Source organism: Pelodiscus sinensis, chromosome 2, assembly GCF_049634645.1.
Source record: "Pelodiscus sinensis isolate JC-2024 chromosome 2, ASM4963464v1, whole genome shotgun sequence".
Taxonomy (NCBI): Eukaryota; Metazoa; Chordata; order Testudines; family Trionychidae; genus Pelodiscus; species Pelodiscus sinensis.
Window position 1 is genome coordinate 189055614 of NC_134712.1, and position 21861 is coordinate 189077474.

A 21861-nucleotide genomic window follows, 5' to 3' on the forward strand; every position below is an offset into this window, starting at 1 on the left:
ATTATGCTGTCAGTTTAGACCTGCTTCCCAGTCTGATCCCCATCTTCCCAGGCAGCTCCCATCTGATTCAGCTAACAGGCAGTTTCAGTTTCTAGTTCATCTCTTTATGTCTGGGGCTCGCCCCTCTGATGTGTTAGGCACAAAAAGCCAGCAGCAGTCCACCTTGTAGCACAGCCCCAGTAGCTGCCTTCTATTGTTTTTATGATTGTTGTTATTTTTATGTGCCCTGTAGTGGTATGCTGACTCCCCACACAGGTTTGGGGCCCTGCTGGTCTGAGGGCACCTCCACACGGCAGCTGGCAGGTCTAAACCTCAGCCTGAGTAGACTTACATATGCTAGTGCCTACAATACCAGTGTGACTGTGGCCGCACAAGGGATGACTCAGGCTAGCTGCCCATATATACACCCAGGGGATTAGGTTCTTTCAGATGGGCAGCTAGCCAAAGCTCCCCACCCATGCCGCCATGTTGACACTGCAATTTTTAGTGCACTAGCTCAAGCAGAACCAGTGCATGTCTGTCTACTGACCCTGATAATTGCACCTCCCACTGCTATGCAGCCATACCCTGAACGCACAAAGTGACACAGCCCCTGCCTTGACAAGCTTACAGTCTAGTTTAAGATAAACCATATGAAAGAGTCTCAGAGGGTAGCCATGTTAATCTGTAACTTTAAAAACAACAAGTAGCCCCATGGCACCTTAGAGACTAACCGAAATATATAGGATCATGAGCTTTCATGTTGGAGTGGAAATAACAGAATCTAAGATCTATGTAACAGTGAAAGAAGTACCTGCCAACTGTAGGACCCGTGTTAGTGAAACTAATTATGTGGGCTGGATATGTCCCAGTCATAGTTTTTGATGTGAAAATGCATATCTCAAAGGCAGGGGAAATTGGCTTTGTAGTGTGTTATCTAGTTACCGTCTTTATTCAAGCCCAGGGTAACAGTGTCAAATTTGTAGATTAATTTCAGTTCAAAGCGGATCAACAGTGGAAAGGATAATATTTACAGAGCATTCCTTTTTCAGTTATATTGATTAGTTTTGGTAACAATTCATCTTTTTAAAAAATGCCCAATACAGGGAAGATTTTTAAAAAGATGTATTTATAAACCTTTGCATTAGGAATAACAATACTGCCTTCTAAAATCTAGGGCAACCACTTCAATGCCACACATTAACAGGTAGACATTCTGTTCAGTTTCTCCTTTTCCCCTATAGGTGGCACTAGTGTCTTCTCTCGCAGAAGCTGTTCAGTGGGTTTTATACAGCAATGGTTTTCAGCCTGTGGTCTGCAGACCCATGGAGGTCCGCAGACTATGTTCAATGGGTCTGTGAGCAGTTGTCAATACCACAGAACACCGGCTTTCAGTCGGCCTAATGACCACTGGGGTCCACAGGTGTCTAGGATTTCCAAAGGGTCTTTACCTCCATTTGAAATATTTAGGGGTCTGCAAATGAAAAAAGGTTGAGAACCCCTGCTATGCAAATCTTTTATGTATGTTAGAAACAATACAAAACTAATCCTCAACCTAAACTTTTCATGTTTAGATAAAAACCATATTTTGTTTGGGTTCTGCAAACGCTTTGCACAACCAAAGCCTCATTTTGTGTGTGTGTGTATGTGTGTGTGTGTGTGTGTGAGAGAGAGAGAGAGAGAGAGAGAGAGAGAGCTGTATATGAGTTCAGCATATTTTGTAGTTGTGTTTTGTTTGGTTTTAATAATTCTTCCAGGGTCATATGGAAAATATTGTAATTTTCCATTGTCTCCACAAAGAGACTCTCTCCTGGAAATCATTGTATGAAATTATCCTTATGCAGAGACCGTCTTAAAGAAACACATTCTGAATTCCATTAATTCTAAATTGTTTGAATAACATTTTTGTTCTACTTGTCTTATATTCAACTTGAATTTTAAATGTATCCCTACGTTAAAGTATATGTTGTTAACTTTTGAATTTTGTTCTGTGTTGTCTTGAATACTTTACAAACTTTTATAAAACTAAAATCTAATGTTTTATTATTATAAAAGATCCAACTAATGCAACTACTGTACTTAGTAGTATTCGTGTTATTTTCAGATGTCCGATGTATGGTAAATCATATGGATAAGAAAAAAAGTGTCATTCTCCCACTAATAGAGAGAGACACACACCCATTTTTGATTCTCACATAGTAAATATGTTCTGTTTTAAATTCCACCTACAGTAAATAAGTTACTATAGTACACACCTATGTAAAATAGAATTTATATCATGCCTACAAAAAGAGTTGAAAAGGAATACAGTGTAAATAGATATTTCTGATTGATAGGATATTGAAACATTTACCTGGAACTATCAAACATCATGTTATAAGCATATCAGATTACACAGAACAAAACAGAGAAAATATAAATATTTCTGTTTCTTGCATTTATTTTTTCCTACCAAAGACTTTGAGTTAAAAAGTGAAACTTGCTATATTTACTTGTATCAAATAATATTTTGTTCATGCAAAGAACTAGTTGCTGACTTGCCTCTGTTGATTTATGTTGTCAGTAGACACTAAAAGATAAGTTTTTAAAATAGTAGTTTATTTTTTATGGTTTTGTCACATTTCTAGTGTAACCTTTTTAAGGGTATTAGCTGCTATGAAAAGTCAGAAGTAGGGACTAGGCAGAGAAGATCTACATTTGATTTTAATATAGTTGTTTTCATGCCACTTTCTCTTTTCCTTTACAGGATACATACCCAGTTACTTAGACAAGGACGAGCTATGTGTAGTATGTGGTGACAAAGCAACTGGGTATCATTATCGCTGCATCACTTGTGAAGGATGCAAGGTAAATAGCCAGGGCGGGAAGCTGGGACCTAGAAATGGTGCTCGAGTTCATGTTCCAATGTCATAAAAGCAACTGTACTTGGCTGTCATATAAAACATAAAAGCACATTAGGAGAGAACAGAAACCTCTGTTAAGCACAATACTCAGTGGCTACGTCTACACTGGCCCCCTTTCCGGAAGGGGCATGTAAATTTCAGCAGTCGTCGTAGGGAAATCCGCGGGGGATTTAAATATCCCCCGCGGCATTTAAATAAAAATGTCCGCCGCTTTTTTCCGGCTTTTAAAAAAGCCGGAAAAGAGCATCTACACTGGCCCCGATCCTCCGGAAAAAGCGCCCTTTTCCGGAGGCTCTTATTCCTACTTCGAAGTAGGAATAAGAGCCTCCGGAAAAGGGCGCTTTTTCCGGAGGATCGGGGCCAGTGTAGACGCTCTTTTCCGGCTTTTTTAAAAGCCGGAAAAAAGCGGCGGACATTTTTATTTAAATGCCGCGGGGGATATTTAAATCCCCCGCGGATTTCCCTACGACGACTGCTGAAATTTACATGCCCCTTCCGGAAAGGGGCCAGTGTAGACGAGCCCAGTGTGTCTGGTTGTGTAACTGATACTTATATGCATCGGGTATGGGTATAAGGTGTATTTTTGCAGATGGCTTACAATTAAAAAGAGGACACTACCATAGTATGTTTCTAACTTAACTTTTAGGAGTTTGTTTTGTATTTTTAAAAATCTCTTTGACTAGGTTCTTACATGTTGCAAAACAATATACTTCCATTGACTTCTGTGAAGTTGTGCTATTTCACGCCAGGAAAGAACCTCACTGGGTGGCATGAATTATTTTTGAAAATTGCCAGTATTCCTGTGTCTCTCTTAATTATTGTAAAAAAGAAAAGCTAACAAACACACAAAAGCCCCACGCAGGTACATGTAAATACAACACAAAGTATTTTAGAATCTATTGCCACTAAACATGATGCTTTTTTCTTTTCCTATTTTACCTTTTATATCATGACTAATCAAATATAGTTTAAACCATGAGCTATATTTATAAAATTATATGAACAATTGTTTGTTAGTTTTAAATAAAGACAGAGATTGTTTCAGGCAAACAAATGGGGAAAAACAGCATGGTTCAGACATGTCCTTTTAAAAGAACTCCTTCACTGCAGTGAATTCAATGAAAGAGCACTAGATCCTGTAACCAAGATATTCCCTTCCTGCAGAAAAGGAATCATTTTAAGAAGACAAGACTACACGGTACATACTCTCGTGTCATACAAAGAGATAGGTACTTCCCATGTTCTCCCCAAAACATGTAGAGTATTTGGATCTAAACTTTAGAGTCCCATGTTTATCAAGAGGTGAATGGATAGATAAATAGATGGATAGATGTACATTTTTATTCACTTTTTGGATTTTAACACCATTCACATTGGTAATTACCTGACTAAGAAGAGTATGTGTGTTAATTTCCACAAACCAACATCAGCGGCTCATACGGAGGGCAAGGTCTGTCTATTCAACATTATCACACATGTTGTGTTAACTAACTTGTAGTAAAGTTATATGGAGACAAGTCCGCTTTTAGTGTTCACACAAGTTAACAAGCTGAGTTAAAGAGTAGGCTTCCCCCTAACTTTAACTCAACCTGCTCTCTCCTGTGAATGCTACAAACTGCCTTGACTTCCCTAGGGTTTTACTTGAGTTAGCTATCTTGAGTTAAGAACACACCTTTTCCCTTGTGTCTTTGAACTGAAAAGACTACTCCTGGGATAAAATCCTGGCTCTTCTGATTTTCAATCCACTGTACCTGAAGTTAAACTTGTGTGCAGGTTTTTGCAGGGTCAGACCCTAAAACTATATATTCCCAGCAGTAAAAGAGCCACAACAAAGCTACAGGCAGCAGAGCTGACAGCCTCGCCAGGTTCCTCAGCAAGACCAGGAGCTCTGCGTCCCCAGAAAGAGTGGGGCCTTTACCAGAAGAGGTGGGTCTGGAACTAGGCAAACCTCTACACTGCTCAGAGAGTGCCACACCTCCACAGGTAGCCCTCAGTGCTTTTCAGTGCATACAGTGCGGTGCTTCAACAACAATGTAAAGGGCCGACAGCTCCAGGTGCTGCCACTGGCTTCATAGCAACAGTGGTGGCCAGGAGTAACAGGTCCTTTAGTATCGCTGTGGCCCATTTTCCCCTTTGTTCCCCCACTCCTGATGGCAGAGGGCCTAGCCACAGTTGACCTGGTCAGCAGTGTAAACTTGGATTTAGAAGTCTTGGGCTGCATAGCTAAAAATTGCAGTCTAGACATTTGAATTTGGGATGGAGACTAAGTTCAGAGTGGGTCCCAGAGCCATGCCCCAACATCTACCCTGCAATTTATAGCCCCAAGCCCTAATTGAGTGGGGTTCTGAGACTTGCTGCCCCAGGTTTTTTATATCCATAATGTGCATAGTAGATAGAGGGGGGCCCAAACTGTTCTCAGACTCTGGTTAGATTTGGAACCATAGTTATCTTACTTTGCTCCCGTCTTGATTTCCTCCACTGTAGTTGCACACCCTTCTAGGACCTGATCCTGCTGTGTCTCAAATCAATAACAAAGCTCCTGTTGACAGCAGATGCAGGTCCTTAACTTTCAGAGAGAAGGCTGTATCTGATTTCTCTAGAAATCAGATCCTTAGCGAATATAAATCATTGACATCAATTTATGCCAGCTGGCCCCAAATTCATACTGCAATTGGTGGTGATAATCTTTGTCCTGATGTGTAGCATAGGTAAGTGTGTACTCATTTCTTCAGCTTTATAGGCCACTTGAATTTTGTGGGTTCAATATTTAAACTTGAGCTCAAAACTTCTGATGGGCACGTTTTGTTTGGTTCTGGCAAAATGCTACTGCCACATCTGTTTTGTGTTTAATTTGTGTTTAACCTTAATTACTTTCACGCAAGCATCTTGCACACAAGCAGATGTTTCCCTTTAGTCATAAATACAGTAATTCCTCATTTAACACTATAAATATGTTTCAGAAAATGATCGTGGTAAGTGAAAACGTGTTATGTGGGGCAATTTTCCCATTGAAAATAATGGAAAAGGTGGGGGTTGCGTTTCAAGCTATGGTATCTGTTGGGACCGGGACATAAGGTTGGGAGAGAAAGGGGACTGGGTTACAGCAGGGAGGGGAAGTGTTTGGCTCTGGGGAAGGGAAGGGGAGGAGACAGGAGAGGGATTGGGTTGGCAGTATACCCCTGTGACTGTCGGGACCCGCACTGCATCCGGCAAGGGAGGGGTCGTTGGGGAACGATGTGGCGAGCGACAAACCTTCTGCCGCTTTGCAGGGAGGTGGGGAAAAGCCCCGCGCAGCCACCAGCGATGGTCTGGCTGGGGAAACCCAGCCACTGGCATGCAAGCAGGGATGGAGGAAAGGGGGCAAAGCATCTGGAGAGGGGGAGTCAGCGGGGAACGGTGCGGCGAGTGGTGAACCCTCCACCACTTTGCAGGGAGGTGGGGGAAGCCCCACACAGCCACCAATGGCCAGCTGGGGAAATGGTGTTATTCCGGGGACAGTCGTGTAATTCAAAAAACGTTCCCCAAAAAAATCGTGCTATTGTGAAAACGTGTTAAGTGGGCATGTGTTAAATGAGGAATTACTGTAAATGTTTTAACTAAATAACCCTTGAAAACAATAGTTTCATTTAGAGATGGTCCTGAATCAAACTCCCAGATTCAAATGCTCTTGGGCTTTGGGAGTTCTGAATCGCAACATGGCTGTAGATCAGAATTCCTTACTTATCCTATGTGTCTGCAGAAGGACTCATCGAAAACACTAGCTCTGAACATGCTTTGGCAGTGCTTCAGAATCTGAGTTTAGATGTAAATACTACAATTGGTACCACTCTATTAATAAGAGGCAAAGCTAGCAGCCTACATCTAAATAGTACTCCATTCGCATTTGGATCTGAATTTTACATCTCAGGTCTCTCTCTCTAGTTTTAATACTAGGGAGAAATGTTCCATGAAACTCAAGAGAGTAAGGAACTTATACTAGAGGGCTGATGTACTAAAACTTTGTGACACACAATATTCCATCTTGGATACATATTTACATCAATACCAAGTTCAAGTACCTTGGAGTGCCAAAAAATACAGAACATTAATGCCTTCTGAATTTTGTTTCCCACTTAGGGATTTTTTAGAAGAACCATTCAGAAGAATCTCCATCCAACCTATTCCTGTAAATATGAAGGAAAATGTGTAATAGATAAAGTAACAAGAAACCAGTGTCAAGAATGTCGTTTCAAAAAATGTATCTATGTTGGCATGGCAACAGATTGTAAGTAGATTTCTTTTTTTCTTTTAATTTTGCTGTTCATTTAAAATGTGTTGATTTGTAAAGATTGCTTGAACAGAACAGAGCCACCAACAGTTTTTCCCTTTTACAGTGTAGTGACTGGAAAATATATTTGTTATTTTCCCAAACTATTTCTGTCATAGGGCAGTAATACTTTGTTTACTTTTAACAGCTTGGGCCTTTCCTGGGCCTTAGCCATGTTGTGTAAGGATATTTTCTAGTGTGGGAGAGGGAATCCATTTGGATAGATGCCTTGCAGGAAAAACATCATGTTTAGAAATTTCTGGAGAATGTGAAGTTGAATTTCTGTGTGTGAGTCATCCTGCAGTTGTTTGTTTTATTTTTAGCCATAAAGACTGTATGTACCGAGAGAGAGAGTGCTACTCGAATTCTGGAGAACCAGGACATATGGCTGCAAGATTAACCCTTCAGGGGCTTGTTTTTCTATCATTGCACAGGGGATTTACACCATAACATCCATTACTATAAATGGGAGTAACTTACATAAATCTCACCATGTATTAGTTCATGGTTGTTATTAGTTCAATCTCCTGCAGAAAAACAAAGCAAGAAAAAAAAACCCTTAAGGAGAATTTATAGAACTAAAATGTTCTAAGTTTGTTTGCACTAATAGGAATTATTATGTTTTATATATATATGGAAGCAGAGACACGTTGACTTTTCGTGTCATTTCGTCATTCCCAATAAAAATAGAATGAGAGGAGATTGGGTGGCTCTAAGCCACCAGTTCACATCCAGCCCAGACTAGCAGAGACCAAAAGTGATGTTTTGGTCTGTTTAGTGGCTATCGAAAATGAGATAGTAATCACAGTTTAGTTCCTGCTGACAGATGTCAAAACCACCTATAGCTGGTAGTACATATGGAGGAGTGAACGAGCACAACAGCCAAACTCTCCCTCCACCAGCAGAGGTGAACTTTCCAGTTCCGAACTGTTCTATGTTACTGGGACAAGGCACGGGAAGCATTTCTGCTCCCTGTGCGGTACCTGATACGGACAAAGCTTGCTCTCTTTGGCAACTTGAATAGTTCAATTTTCTTAACTGGGACAACTCACGTGAGTAGGGCAAGGAGGATTTTGCTGTCTGTCGATAAACAGAGGTGTTCCATCTCTATGGCTGACTGATGTCTCACTAGTAACAGAAAATAATAAACGACAGGAATATGCGTGAGGGGAATTGTTAGTGGTTTAAATTTACATGACCAAATAATATTCTAGGTGTATTCACAGAGCGTTGTCTACCTTTACACTATTATATTCTTACTTCACATTTGACTCCATCTCAGTTTATGAGACTGTAACATGAGCATTTGCTTGGCTATTTAATGGTTTGTTTTTTTTTTATTTTCTTTCTGAAGGAAAAAAAGACCCCTTTCTTGGAATACACTAACAAGTAGATGGGAGGGGGTGGGGGGGTCCAATGAATTTACTCTCACTCTTGTATAGTTTTACAGTCTGTGAGCAGTCCCATTAAGAGTAATAGGACTCCACTGAAGACAGTGGCACTACTCAGTGCATAAAGCTAAGCACATATGTAAGTAAATCATTCAGGATCTAACAAGAGTAAGTGTGGGGTAAGAAAGACTAGCCATGCTTTCTACTAGGCTGGCTGATAGACCTCTTCATCAATTGCCTTGTTGAGTTGTTTATAGTTCTCTCAGCAGGTCAGACTAAAATTCGGACAAGCCCAAGAGCAGCCTTCCATTTTGTTACTTTTTATTTTGTTGTTTATTGCTGACAGTGGTGCTGGATGACAGCAAGCGGTTAGCAAAAAGGAAGCTGATAGAAGAAAACCGAGAGAAAAGGCGTCGGGAGGAGCTACAAAAAACAGTTGGGCACAAACCCGAGCCAACAGATGAAGAATGGGAGCTGATCAAAATTGTCACTGAAGCGCATGTGGCCACCAATGCACAAGGAAGTCACTGGAAACAAAAAAGGAAATTTCTGGTAGGAACTATAGTCTTTTACTCTACTTTTCTTGCTAGTTTCTTTTCTTTTATTATTTTATTCCCCCATGAACCTCTTCCCAGCACTATCATCCCCGGGCAGGGTTTTCCTTCAAATTTGTTTCTTGACTGGTTAATCTGTATGAAAATCATATGCATAGCTGCAAAAATGAGCCGTGGATATGAGCCTGCATTGACATCCGCGGATGTGGATACCCGCAGATATAAAATGGGCATTGACATCCGTGGATTTGCAGAATTGTAGATACAAAATGTGTATCCGAATCCACATCTATATCTGAAAAAATGATCTGTGGCTATCCCCATCCACATCCATGGAGGTGGATACCCATGGATATAAAGTGGATATCTGCAGATTTTCAGAGTTTTACATCTTACCTTCATAATTAGTGGGTGCCAACTTCTGGTCAGCTGATCAAACTATACAACTACAATAGGTAGCAGAGTGATACTGAGTAACTGACAAAGCAGTTGGATCCCACTGTTTTGGTAGAACAAGGAAAAATAAAAAGTATATCTTTATATTATGGACTCCTTGTACGCTGGAGCCCATAATATAAATAATGTCTCTGCGTGTGCATGTACATTTGTCCAAGTATGGATTGATGTCCAGCATGGTTTCATGTTGTGAATAAAAACCATTTTTTCAGGTAACTCAAAAATCAGATTTTTTTTAAATTCGGTTTTATTACCCTCTTTTTTAAAATGAATACATTTATTTAAACCAAAATAATATGCTGGAAGAAGGATTTAATTTTAGCAAAAACAGGATAATACATATACTGCATCACTGGGATTGCAAAATATAGAAGGTCCCTGGGGAGCTTTTCAGGTAAAGTTCCGTCTATTAAATAATCTATCTCTGTGGTTCAGCCTAGAGAATAAAAAGACGTTTTTGATGCTCGGCCCTTAAAAAAGGTTTGTTTCATTTTTTAATTATTTTGCTGAGTTTGATTTGTAAAGGAAATTAATGCAACATACTAAACACTCCTGAAGCACACAAGAGCAATTAAAGTCCTACGTCATAAATACCAAAAGCCTTCAAATTAAAGGGAAACCTACCTCAATCCAAGTTGGTTATCCGTGAGTACAGACACCGACAGCATACTCCGCTGCACAAATCTTGAGCTATTGCTAAACCCACTAGAGAGAGTTTTCTATTTTCGACTGATCTTTTTTTGTTATTTACTTACTTCAAACTGTGGTTCACACATTTCTATATGTACAGTCACACACTGTTGTGTGAGGACATAATGAAGATAACACAAAAAGAATAGTCACAAAGACAGAGAATAAAGCAAAAAAGTGACACAGTTGTTTTTGAAATTACTATCTTGCAAAGTTTGTGATTTGATTTGATTTGATTTGATTTGATTTGATTTGATTTAAAAGGGCAAGAGCATGGATACTGTGTACTAATTCCCCCCCCCCCCCCCCAACCTCAATTGCATTAATATGTTGGGTTACATAGCATGTGGTTTTCCTAATTCTTTCCAAATCAGATGCTTATGTGCTTTATACAGAGCACCAGTTGTCTTCTGAAGGAAGTTAGATTTTGACTTTGACTGATGGCAGAACTGTAGGAAAATCTTTGACATTTTGCTTTTAAAAAAAATTCCTAAGCCCATATTATTTATATGATTCAAATAGCAGTTTCCACCCCTGTTCAAAGGGACTTCAGTAAATTTCATACACCTTGAAAGTCTTGAAGGAGTTCTTCTCTGACTCCTGTACAATTTTTAACTTAGTAATGTGAACAAAATGCTCTGTTCACTTATAGTTTGGCAGGTCTTTTGTAATTGCAAAGCTTTGAATACGTAGAGGTGGGGTTAAACAGAACAAAATATAAAAAACAGCAAATAGCCTAGTAGCACCTTAGAGACTAACAAAATATGTAGATGGTATCATGAGTTTACCATCTACATTCTTTGTTCGTCTTTAAGGCGCTACTAGACTATTTGTTGTTTTTTAAGTTTTTCCTATTACAGACTAACTCAGCTACCCCTCTGAAGTTTTGGAACAAAATATGTAAGTCTAAATATATCTGGGGGGAAATTCACCCCGTGCAGGGTTTCAGTTTAAAGCATACACATCATATAAACCCCACTTAAAGCCTCAAAATAGGATTTACATTCTGCATAAGTCTTGTGCTGAAGCTTGCAGAGAAACAAATTTCAGTCTAAATGAGCAACTGTTCAGGGAGTTTTTATTTGATCCAAACTAGTTCCCATTTCAGTCCCAATCATGTTAGCTCAGCTCTGGAAATAAGGCTTGGTGTTTGGCTTGTACTCTTTGTGATGTTATAACATTGTAACACTGGGTAGGCCAAGGAGCACAATCCTTTGTGTGCCGAGCATCTTGTAGAAGATAATGACTATCTTCAATGTCCATTGGTTTCAAGGGACAGTGTGAGTGCTAAACAGTAGAAGAGAGTAGGATCAGTACTAAATTTCCATGCAGAAACACCTTAACTTCCCTCATGATATGTGCCTAGACTAAGCAGGCAAATGCATGTGTAAAATATGCAGCTGCCCATACAAAATGGGTAGTGGTATGCTAATCACTCATTTATTTATGTAATCACTATTTTACAGACAGATGCACATTTTATGGCCTGTTTTAGAGACAGTGCCTCTATAGGTCCTACATAAATAATAGTTAATATTATTGTTTAATTTCATAGAAACAGAGTGCTAGACTTTATATATAATCCCTACCATATTATAAGAATTTACAAAGATTATTTGAATGAAACAAATTTTCTCTTTTAATGTATTTCTTAATATCCTTAGCCTGAAGATATTGGGCAAGCACCAATGGTTAATGCCCCAGAAAGTGGAAAAGTGGATTTAGAAGCCTTCAGCCAGTTTACAAAAATTATTACACCAGCAATTACAAGAGTGGTGGATTTTGCCAAAAAGTTGCCTATGTTTTGTGAGGTAAGACATTTTTCTCTTGCTTTGCTCCATACCATTCAAAACACAACTCTCAAGAGAAACAATAAAAATTAGTATCAACGTAACATGAAAATACATAAAATTATATCTGAGTCTCATAAAATCCCTCCACTTCCTGTTGACCTGAGCCAAGTAAGAATGAAGTGAAGAGGTAAGACCTTACCAACAAATTCATTTTGGTTTAAATCAGATGAGAATTAAAAACAAAAATAGACAGTATAATATAATGTTGGTGTCACTTAGTTTCCTGTTCCCTATGATGAACCAAATCCTCATTTTTGTGGTTTTGTTTGGGCAAATTCAATAAATCTTCCTAAGGAAAGTCACTTAAGCACTTACATAAGTTTAAGAAAATACTTAAGGTCCATTAACCCAGCAGTGCTTAAGCACATGCCTAAAGGCAAGCATTTACTTAAGTGCCTTCCTGTTAAGCATGTGTTTGAAGTGCCTCTCTGAATCCAGGAGTAAGACACCTCTCTCACTGGTTCATCTGTACTGGATGGGATGTCAGCAAAACCCCAGGCCCCAATCTGTCCCCTCACACATTATCACAAGTAAAATGTAAGTCTGATGGACATTCCAAGAGAGTGGAGGCAACTAACAATGCTTCACTCCATAAAGATATTCAAATGTATGACACACTGTGAGAGGAATATTTAATATGAAATATTAGTGTAATTAGGGCATGCGTAGGCCCTATTTTGATCTCACATTGGTGCACATTGGGAATGAATGTAAATTTGAAAGCAGTAGAAAATGGATGTTCTCTTTACTTTAAAAAATGTTAATTCTGGGCTGAACTGACTGGAAAATAACCTTGATATTTGAGAGTCTCCTGGGATCCACAACCCTGGAAGTTGTGCAGCAGCGGAGCCTCCTTACTTTCCCTTCCTGCAGAACAGCACTTGACCTCACTGTTTATATGTCCAGAGAATGACCTTGAAAATGACAATGAGCCTACTCAAGGAGATCATCTGAAATCCAGCCATGGGAATCACTTCTTCCTCCACAGACTGAACATAAGTCTGGGGAGGAGTGAAAGGCAGGCCCATCATTGCACTCTTTGCTAGCTGACAGCTCAATCTTTAAGGTTAGTCAAGGAGAGCAGATATGTTGGGTAATCCCCTTTGCCTCCTCTGGCACCCACAAAACGATGTAGTAAGTATCAGTAACTGGCGCAATGTATATAGCTCCCCCTAGCGAATCTGAGGATTGGCTCTGTCAGCCAGGAAAGCATGAAATAACAGTCAAGTATGAAGGTTTTAAAATACAAAGGAGGCGCCTGCAGCTCTCCAGTGTTTGAGGGGGAGAGTTTTCTGCATCAATTTACTGTTTGCAGGGAAAAGTTGCAGGGACATTCCAGGGCAGTCTTTTTAATGATCAGACCTAGTCCATCAGAAAACAGACTGCAGTGCCCATCTGACATCTCTGACCCTTCCTGGCCACACAGGGCCCACATGCTTCACAGTTGAAGCAAGTGGAAAGAATGAAGAAAATGAGTCAGGAGTTGTGGGACATGACCTTTGTGTGCTACACACTTTTGTAGGTCAGGCCTTCCTAGCAGCTGAGCCATCTTTTGAACTTTATTCCTGCAGACACCAGTATCTGACAATAGAATGCGAAACAATTAACAGTGAATACAAGGACGGGGAGAGCTGCCTTCTCATGTGGCCACAGATGTGGAATAAAGACATGGAAATGGCAAACGTTAGTACTTATTTAAAAGGGGCATAGCCTGGCTAAAACATTTTACTTGTTTAAAAATACATATTTCTTTACTTCGGTTACACATAACCCTGCATGGGCCAGACTTTGGCTATGAGTCAGTTTGTGAGGAAAAACATTACCTTCCCCTATAAATCCCTGCACAAAGTTCAGACACAATCACAGTCCTGGGGCTGGAGCTTACAGTGCAGCTAATTTCTGCAGAAAAGAAAGAACAAGGAAGGTCCACAGCCTTTTCTCTCATGCCTTTGCTTGCTGCAAGAGGTAATGCACATAGTGTTTTTATTGTTTCCCTATTGCACTTCTTTCAGTTAGGATAATGAAAATAGCCTGGGCAAGCTGCTAGTCAGTTCCAGTTTCAGGGGCTAGTGGCATGGTATCACAGTTGTCAATGGCCCCAGTTTGCCTAAGAGTTTTGCCAATGCAATTTGAGGTCACTTCAGTCCCCAAATCAACTTGTGAGCAGCCAAGTTCACTTCTGTGGCCATCGGGGGCACAATGATAGGAGTTCATCATTCACAGTCAACTGGGGTATGGCTAGACTGCATCCCTCTGTCGGCAGAGGGATGTAGATTAGGCAGGTTGACATTGCAAATGAGGCAGGGATTTAAATATCCCGTGCCTAATTTGCATACAAATGGCCACCGCGTTTTGCCAACTCAGCACTTTGTCGGCAAAAAGTGGCAGTCTAGAGGGGGATCTGTCGAGAAAGAAAGCCTTTTTCGACAGATCCCTTATGCCTCCTGAGACTTTTTGCTGACAAAAATGCTGCGGCCATTTGTATGCAAATTAGGCATGGGATATTTAAATTCCTGCCTCATTTGCAATGTCGACCTGCCTAATCTGCATCCTTCTGCCAACAGAGAGATGCAGTCTAGACATCCCCCTGGAACTGAAGCCCCAGTCTCTACTGGGCATATGTTGCTGCTGGAAGAGGAGCGTCCTGATAAAACTGCCCACATCAGCTGCAGCCTGGAAAGCCCACACTCCATGCAGGCTAGGAGGAAGCCAGGTCTGTCAGGCTGGCTCATTGCATACACAGGTCGTATCCAAGTCCTGCCCAGCAATAAGGAGATAGGTGAGAAAATAGGGAAGCAGTTATGAATGGAAAAGAAGGGTAAGAACTGGAGAGAGTAAAAAAAGAGAGCAATGGACAGGCATGGAAGAGTAGAGATGGGGAAGAATAGAGCTAGGAGCGAATGGAGGAAAGGAATTTTCCATTGTTGCGCACTGGGCTCCAGCCGCTAGGAGGTCACATGCTTTCTATGCCCACCTTTCTCCCCCTTTTTAGGGGAAAGACAGTCAAAAGACACAAGCCCCTAAGACTTTTCAGAATGCTCTGTCGACTTCCATCAGATCCCACCATGATATGCTAAAGGATGCAGGCTACTACATGCACTTAGGGTGTTTGTTTCTTTAAGAAAAACAAAATTGTCATTTAAAAAAATAAGTCAAGGAACCATGTTTATTGGTCTTCAGTTTATTTGTAAAAAAACCTTATTTTTTACAAAACCTACTCTTTGGACCCTATTTAACCCAGCAGTATCCCTTGGCCAATGGCATGTTTCCTTCAGGATTATGGGAAATGGTTAAAGTAAAAAAACCAACATAATATCTTGACATGAATCAGAATCAGATTTTCTCCCTTCTAGAACCCAATTTTGGATTTAGCTTCATTGTCACATAATTATGTACGTCACATTTGCTGTTGACTTACAGTGATATCTTCAAAACAGTCTTGGAAATTTCACTCTTCTTTCATTATCATATATTTCTATAGCTAGACAGATTTCTAGAAATGATAAAAGGGGCACCTATTCCTACTGTGCAGGCACCCTAGCAATAACATACATACAACCTAAATGTAGCAATTCAGGAACAACCTTTCAATAAACCCTGCTCAAAGAGTTCCCCATCTTTGGCATTACAATTTCCAGTTGCTCTGTACACTCCTTCCCATCATTTGCAAGCCCTGGGGAAACAACATGCCTTGAAGAAAGATAATTCAAATTCTGCTGTTGTTCACACCAGCATACATTGGAGTAACACCAGTAAAGGCAACTGAGGGCTTGTTCCCACTTACCTGGAGATTGATGCTCTGGAGATCGATCTCCCAAGGTTTGATGCAGCGAGTTTAATACGGACTTGCTAAATGGACCACTGATGGTGTCCTAGTCAACCCCGGTACTCCAGTGGGTCACAAAGAGTAAGGGAAGTCGACGGGAGAGTTTCTCCCATCAAACTCCTGCAGTGGGAACACTGTAGAAATTCAACCTAAGGAATGTCAACTCCAGCTATGCTATTCTCATATCTAGAGTTGAATATCTTAGGTTGACTTCCTTCCATAGTGTAGACATGGCCTGCATTATATTCCGATAGCTAAAAGTAGAATTTGGCTGATTGTCCCTTATTAAATGCTGATATTGATGGTTTCCAGAATATTACAGGGGGATGTTTCAAAAGTGATTCAGGGAATAAGAAGCACAAATACCATTCATTTAGGCATTTTTTTAAAAATCTCCCATGGAGACATTTTTTCACTTCTTTTACTAAAAACCAGTCCACAATTATGAATCTTCCCGTGTGTAATCTCCCCTTCTCCCCCATTCCTGGGTCAGGAAAGTAAGAGGTGCAGTATTGTTGAAACCAAAGAAACAGTTGATAATATTAACTAGTTGATCAAATGCTTTGCAAATGGAAAGTGATATTATGATAACGTATTGGATTAGGTTTTCAAACCTGCACAGCAGCCCTCATTGAGAACAGCACTTCTGAAAATCTGATCCCTTCACTGCAGCTGAGGTTTTTATGAAACTCTGACCCATTAGTACTTCATTATAATGATATGATATGTTAATTTCCAGTTGGAATTGGGTAGAATGAACCTAGTCAAGGGGATGGCAAAATATAGAATCATAGAATACTAGGACTGGAAGGGACCTCGAGAGGTCATAACGTCCAGTCCCCTACCCCCATGGCAGGACCAAATACTGTCTAGACCATCCCTGATAGACATTTATCTAACCTACTCTTAAATATCTCCAGAGATGGGGATTCCACAACCACCCTGGGCAATTTATTCCAGTGTTTAACTACCCTGACAGGAACTTTTTCCTAATGTCCAACCTAAACCTTCCTTGCTGCAGTTTAAGACCATTGCTTCTTGTTCTATCCTCAGAGGCCAAGATGAACAAGCTTTCGCCCTCCTCCTTATGACACCCTTTTAGATACCTGAAAACGGCTATCATGTCCCCCCTCAATCTTCTCTTTTCTAAACTAAACAAACCCAATTTTTTCACCCTTCCTTCATAGGTCATGTTCTCTAGATCTTTAATCATTCTTGTTGCTCTTCTCTGGACCCTCTCCAATTTCTCCATATCTGTTTTGAAATGTGGTGCCCAGAACTGGACACAATACTCCAACTGAAGTCTAACCAGCACAGAGTAGAGTGGAAGAATGACTTCTCATGTCTTGCTCACAACACACCTGTTAATGCATCTAGGATACTAGATGGTTAGCTTTGGCGATTTGTCATTCATACTCAATTGTTAATCGTGTATTTAACACCTGTGGATGTTTATTGAGAGTACCCGTGCATGGATATTGTTGTGTTTCAGAACTAAGATTTCTTGAAAACCCTGGTTAGTGCAGATTGTTCTATTATCATTTGTAATCTCTGCAGCTGCCATGTGAAGACCAGATCATCCTTTTGAAAGGCTGCTGTATGGAGATTATGTCCCTCCGAGCAGCAGTGCGCTATGACCCCGAAAGTGAGACTTTAACATTAAATGGGGAGATGGCAGTGACAAGGGGCCAACTGAAAAATGGGGGTCTCGGCGTAGTGTCTGATGCCATCTTCGACCTGGGCATGTCGCTTTCTTCATTTAACCTCGATGACACAGAGGTCGCCCTGCTCCAGGCTGTGCTGCTCATGTCATCAGGTGAGAATAAGAACATATTGTGCACCAGCAGAGTTTTTATAACCATCCCTGGTTCATAGTCTGAATCATTGTCTCTGCCGCAAATCTCTCTCTCTAAGAGAAATACAGAAGGGATTTTAAATGTGGGCGCACTGGCTGAGACATCGCTAGAATGATGCAGCTGAAGTGCTTTGTTCCTGAATCCCCTTGGGGCTAAGAAACCATGTGGAGAACCATGACAAAACCCCATATAATAGATAAAGGTGGGCTTGGTTTCAGACCATGTCAAATACAGTGTAGAGGTCTGAGGTGGATTGATTGCGGGAAAGAGATTAGTGATGTAGCTTAGTCTGGGCCAATATTCCCTAACTTACAAACAGAGAGCCCAGCATCAGCCATCCACAGGGTAAGTTCTCTAAGGTTATGTCTATACAACACTGTTATTCTGAAATAGCATGTCCGCGTCTACACTACCAGCAGTTATTTTGACATAATGTCAAGCTGGAGGACTTCTTACTCCAACTCCTGTAACTCTCATTTTACGAGCAGTAAGGGAAGTCAGAGGAAGAGTGCTCTACCTTAGACTTTCTGCTGTGTAGACAGCGCCAAAAGCCAAAATAAGCTATTTTGACTTCAGCTACGCAACTGACGTAGCTCAAGTTGCATAGCTTATTTTGGCTTTAGCCCTGCTGTGTAGACATGCCCTAAATGTCCTGCTCTTTTGTTCCAGCCCAGAGTGCTGTAACATACAGGATTGGGAATATGGTTCATGAGCATTGCAAGTTGGCCATGAATCTATTTTGATTTATCGGTTCATGCCTAGTAATACTGTTTGCTCATGGGAGCCTGTCCCATCAAAACTCTGTGTCAGTGCTGTAGGCACATAGTGCTTTCAGTGAGCTGATATAGACGATTTCACTTTGGTTTCCTATGTGTTTCTTGCCTGCCCACGTCAGAGTAATAGTATTACAGTCAGTATAGTGTATAGTAGATATTCACAAGCTCACAAGCTGTGCCAGCCCTACAAGAAGATCTCATTTTTTTGGACAATGACAGACCTGGCAACTTGTGGGGAAGCAGGAATTGAGACCACTTCAAGCACTGAGTAGTGAACGGTACATAAGCAGGGGTTTAAATTGACCTCCCTGATTATTTGTGCTCATTTGACATTACCACTGAAACTCTGCATCTCTGTTTATTTTCCAAAGCCTTGGTATGTAAAAAAGTGGTTTCAGAAAGTTTTTCCATAGGAACTACTTTCCTGAAAATACCTTTTCTCATAAAGAAAGCATATTTATAGCCAGGCTTGTGCATTGATTCAGTGCTGATTTGCAGGGAGGACTACTGTCTGCTGAATCTCCAGTACCACTGAGGGCAGTTCATAGCTTTCGCTAGAGGCCTGCCTACCTTGTGCCTTCCCATGGGATCTTCCTTCTCATTTTTCAGGAATGTAAATCCATGGCCTGTTTTAATTCCTAGGTGCAAGATCCCAGCCAACCTTGTTTGAAAAACTGCAAAAGATTTTGGGTGAAATGAACTTCGTTAGAAAAGAGGTTAATCTGATAGTTAAGTTTAGTCTCCAGAAAGCATGTTATGAATTTGGTTTTTATGTAACTGCATGTTTCCAGTATTCTTACTTGCCTTCTTTGGAATCTCTAGACTTTGCTAATAAACTTAGTCTTGTTTTCACTATAAATATATCTCAGAGCTGTTTTCTTAAGTAAAATACTGGTCCTGATCTGAATCTTATAAGCTGGTGTGCATACTGGTCCCTCATGGACATCAGACAATATATCTTTGAGTAGTCAAGGGCTAGCTATCGCAGTGGAATGCTTCAAAGCAGCTTTGGGATGAGAGTGCAACTATTGTTAATCTGCAAGGCACAGTAAGGTCTGGCATAGTACAAAGGAGAGTCCTTGGGCAACTACAAGGTTGGTGATTCTAGAAAGTTGACATCTAACTAAGCATTCATTACTCAGTATTCAGAAATAGGCCAACCTTCTATGGCTTGTTTTGCCTCTCTGCTGCTTCCCTGTTGACTTCACCTCTCTTCATTGACTTCGTAAATGGGCATCCTTTGTGTGGGCTTTTAATGCTTGATTTACAACCTGAATGGGGGGCCAGTGAATAAACATCACTTTCTGTAACCGAAAATCAGGGATTTTTTAATCTCTGTTGGTGACTAATACCTCAGTGCAGACTCTACCAGTATATCTTCAGTATCTGTACATGACTTCTTACATAGTCTCTGTACATACTTTACCAAAAAAAAGTATATAAAAATATTGGTTACTAAAAACAAAATCAATAACAATTGGCGAATTTTAGTCAGCTTCTGCCTCCAAACCCAGATAAGTGCACCTAAATATAGTATGTAAAAAAATCAAGCAAAATAATTTAAAAATATATAAAAGCACTACTAAAACAAAATTCCACAGTAAATATTTTAAAGCCTTGGTTCCAGTTTTATACTTTCCTAACAAGTCAAAAACATTTGTTGTCTGACTGGCTGCTAATAATGTAATTACTTTGCTAAAAAAAACTAGTGCTAGTAGCCCACAAATTAAAAAACTGCAGGGCCCAAAAAGATATTTTAATCACTATAAGCAGAATGTACGGTTAAGTTGCTAACACCTATATGGCTCAATGGACCTTCATTCTAATCAACACACACAAACGTATCTACACTATACAGTCTAACAGACGACATAACTAAAACACAAAACCAATAAACTGAAAACATAAATTTAACCATATCAAAATGTGTTTAAACAATCCATGCAATTAATAATTAACTCTAAACAGCTAATTAAAAAGTACCTGTAATTATTTAGCAAAATTATTTCAAATGGCTTAAGAAATTACAAAACAACAAAACTACATTTCAATATAAAAATGCTCAAGCAATTAAACAGACTAAAAATTGCAAAAAAAAGCTATAAAATCAGCTTTATAAAATCTAAAAATCAAGTAATATACTTACAATAAAGCAAAAAAATCATGTGTTAAAATCAAAATAAACTGGCCCCTGTTCTTCAGTAAATCGCCTAAGCCCATTAGTCTATCGCATAAACAAAAATAGAGTACTAAAATGGGTATAATAAGTTTTGCAAATTAAGCTGTTTGCATAAATAATAATGTTTAAATTCTTTCCCAAAAAACTTCCTAAAACCTAAGCATGATGCACTGCTTCACCATCATAATTTTTAATTCACAAAAAATAAAACTCCAGTGTAAGGTTTGGTTTTGTCTGCTTCTAAAAACTTTCAAAGCCCAAATAGTTAAAGCAGTCATAAAAAATACAGCTCTCTTCATAAGCCAATATTTAAAAAAAATTCACTTCCTGCCAACCAATCATAAATCCCTACCAGTAACCCAATAATATCATAAAATGGTATAATAAAAACACCAGCCAAATTTTAAAACCACTACAAAATACCAATTTGTATGCCCACATTCTCCACCAAATATGTTATGCCTATAAGAAGCACACCAGGTTTTTGTTTTTTTAGGGGAAAAGGCAATACACCACTTTTATTTAGAATATAATAGCAAAGCAGCTAGCATATGCCTACATCAGTGGTCCCCAACCTTTTGAGGTTGTCGGGCGCCAGGGGTCGTGTCCGTTCGCCCGCTGGGCGCCAGGGGGCGGCCCCCCCCATAGCCGCATGCCCGGGGGCAGCCCCCCCCCATAGCCGCATGCCCGGGGGCGGGCCCCCCCCCATAGCCACGCGCCCGGGGCCGGTGTCCCCTCCAAGGGCTGCGCGCCCGGGGCCAGCACTCCCCCCGCAAGCGCCGCGCACCCGGGGCCGGCGCTCCGCCCCACAAGCGCCGCACGCCCGGAGCTGGCGCTCCCCCCCCCGCAAGCGCCACACGCCCGGGGCTGGCGCTCACCGTGCGCCATGTGCCCGGGGTCCAGGCAAGCCCCGAGCACCTGGCGGGCGCATGCAAATGCCACCGTGTTGGGGACCACGGGCCTACATAGACACACACACACTATTCCATCAATCAATGTTATAGTTACGTGTTCAAGGTTCAGATCCTTCTGGTGGCCAACCAGATTGATCACAGATAGGGAGGAGCTGGGTTCCGTCTTGCCAAAATTCTA

General features: G+C 40.6%; 1 protein-coding gene across 19 annotated transcripts in view; it reads left to right on the forward strand.

The window, feature by feature from the left end:
- The window catches only part of THRB (thyroid hormone receptor beta), a 287386-nt gene that overhangs the window by 258500 nt on the left and 7025 nt on the right, over nt 1-21861 (forward strand). For 8 of the 19 annotated variants that reach the window (XM_075922045.1, XM_075922043.1, XM_075922041.1 and 5 more), the window contains 6 exons: nt 2726-2826; nt 6999-7146; nt 8926-9131; nt 11944-12090; nt 17516-17774; nt 19233-21442. In XM_075922045.1, the coding sequence (XP_075778160.1) occupies nt 2726-2826; nt 6999-7146; nt 8926-9131; nt 11944-12090; nt 17516-17774; nt 19233-19477 (1106 nt within the window). In that variant the 3' untranslated portion in view covers nt 19478-21442. Of the gene's footprint in view, nt 1-2725; nt 2827-6998; nt 7147-8925; nt 9132-11943; nt 12091-17515; nt 17775-19232; nt 21448-21861 lie in introns of those variants that run through there. The other 11 variants (XM_075922050.1, XM_075922048.1, XM_075922049.1 and 8 more) reach the window with 3 other exon arrangements.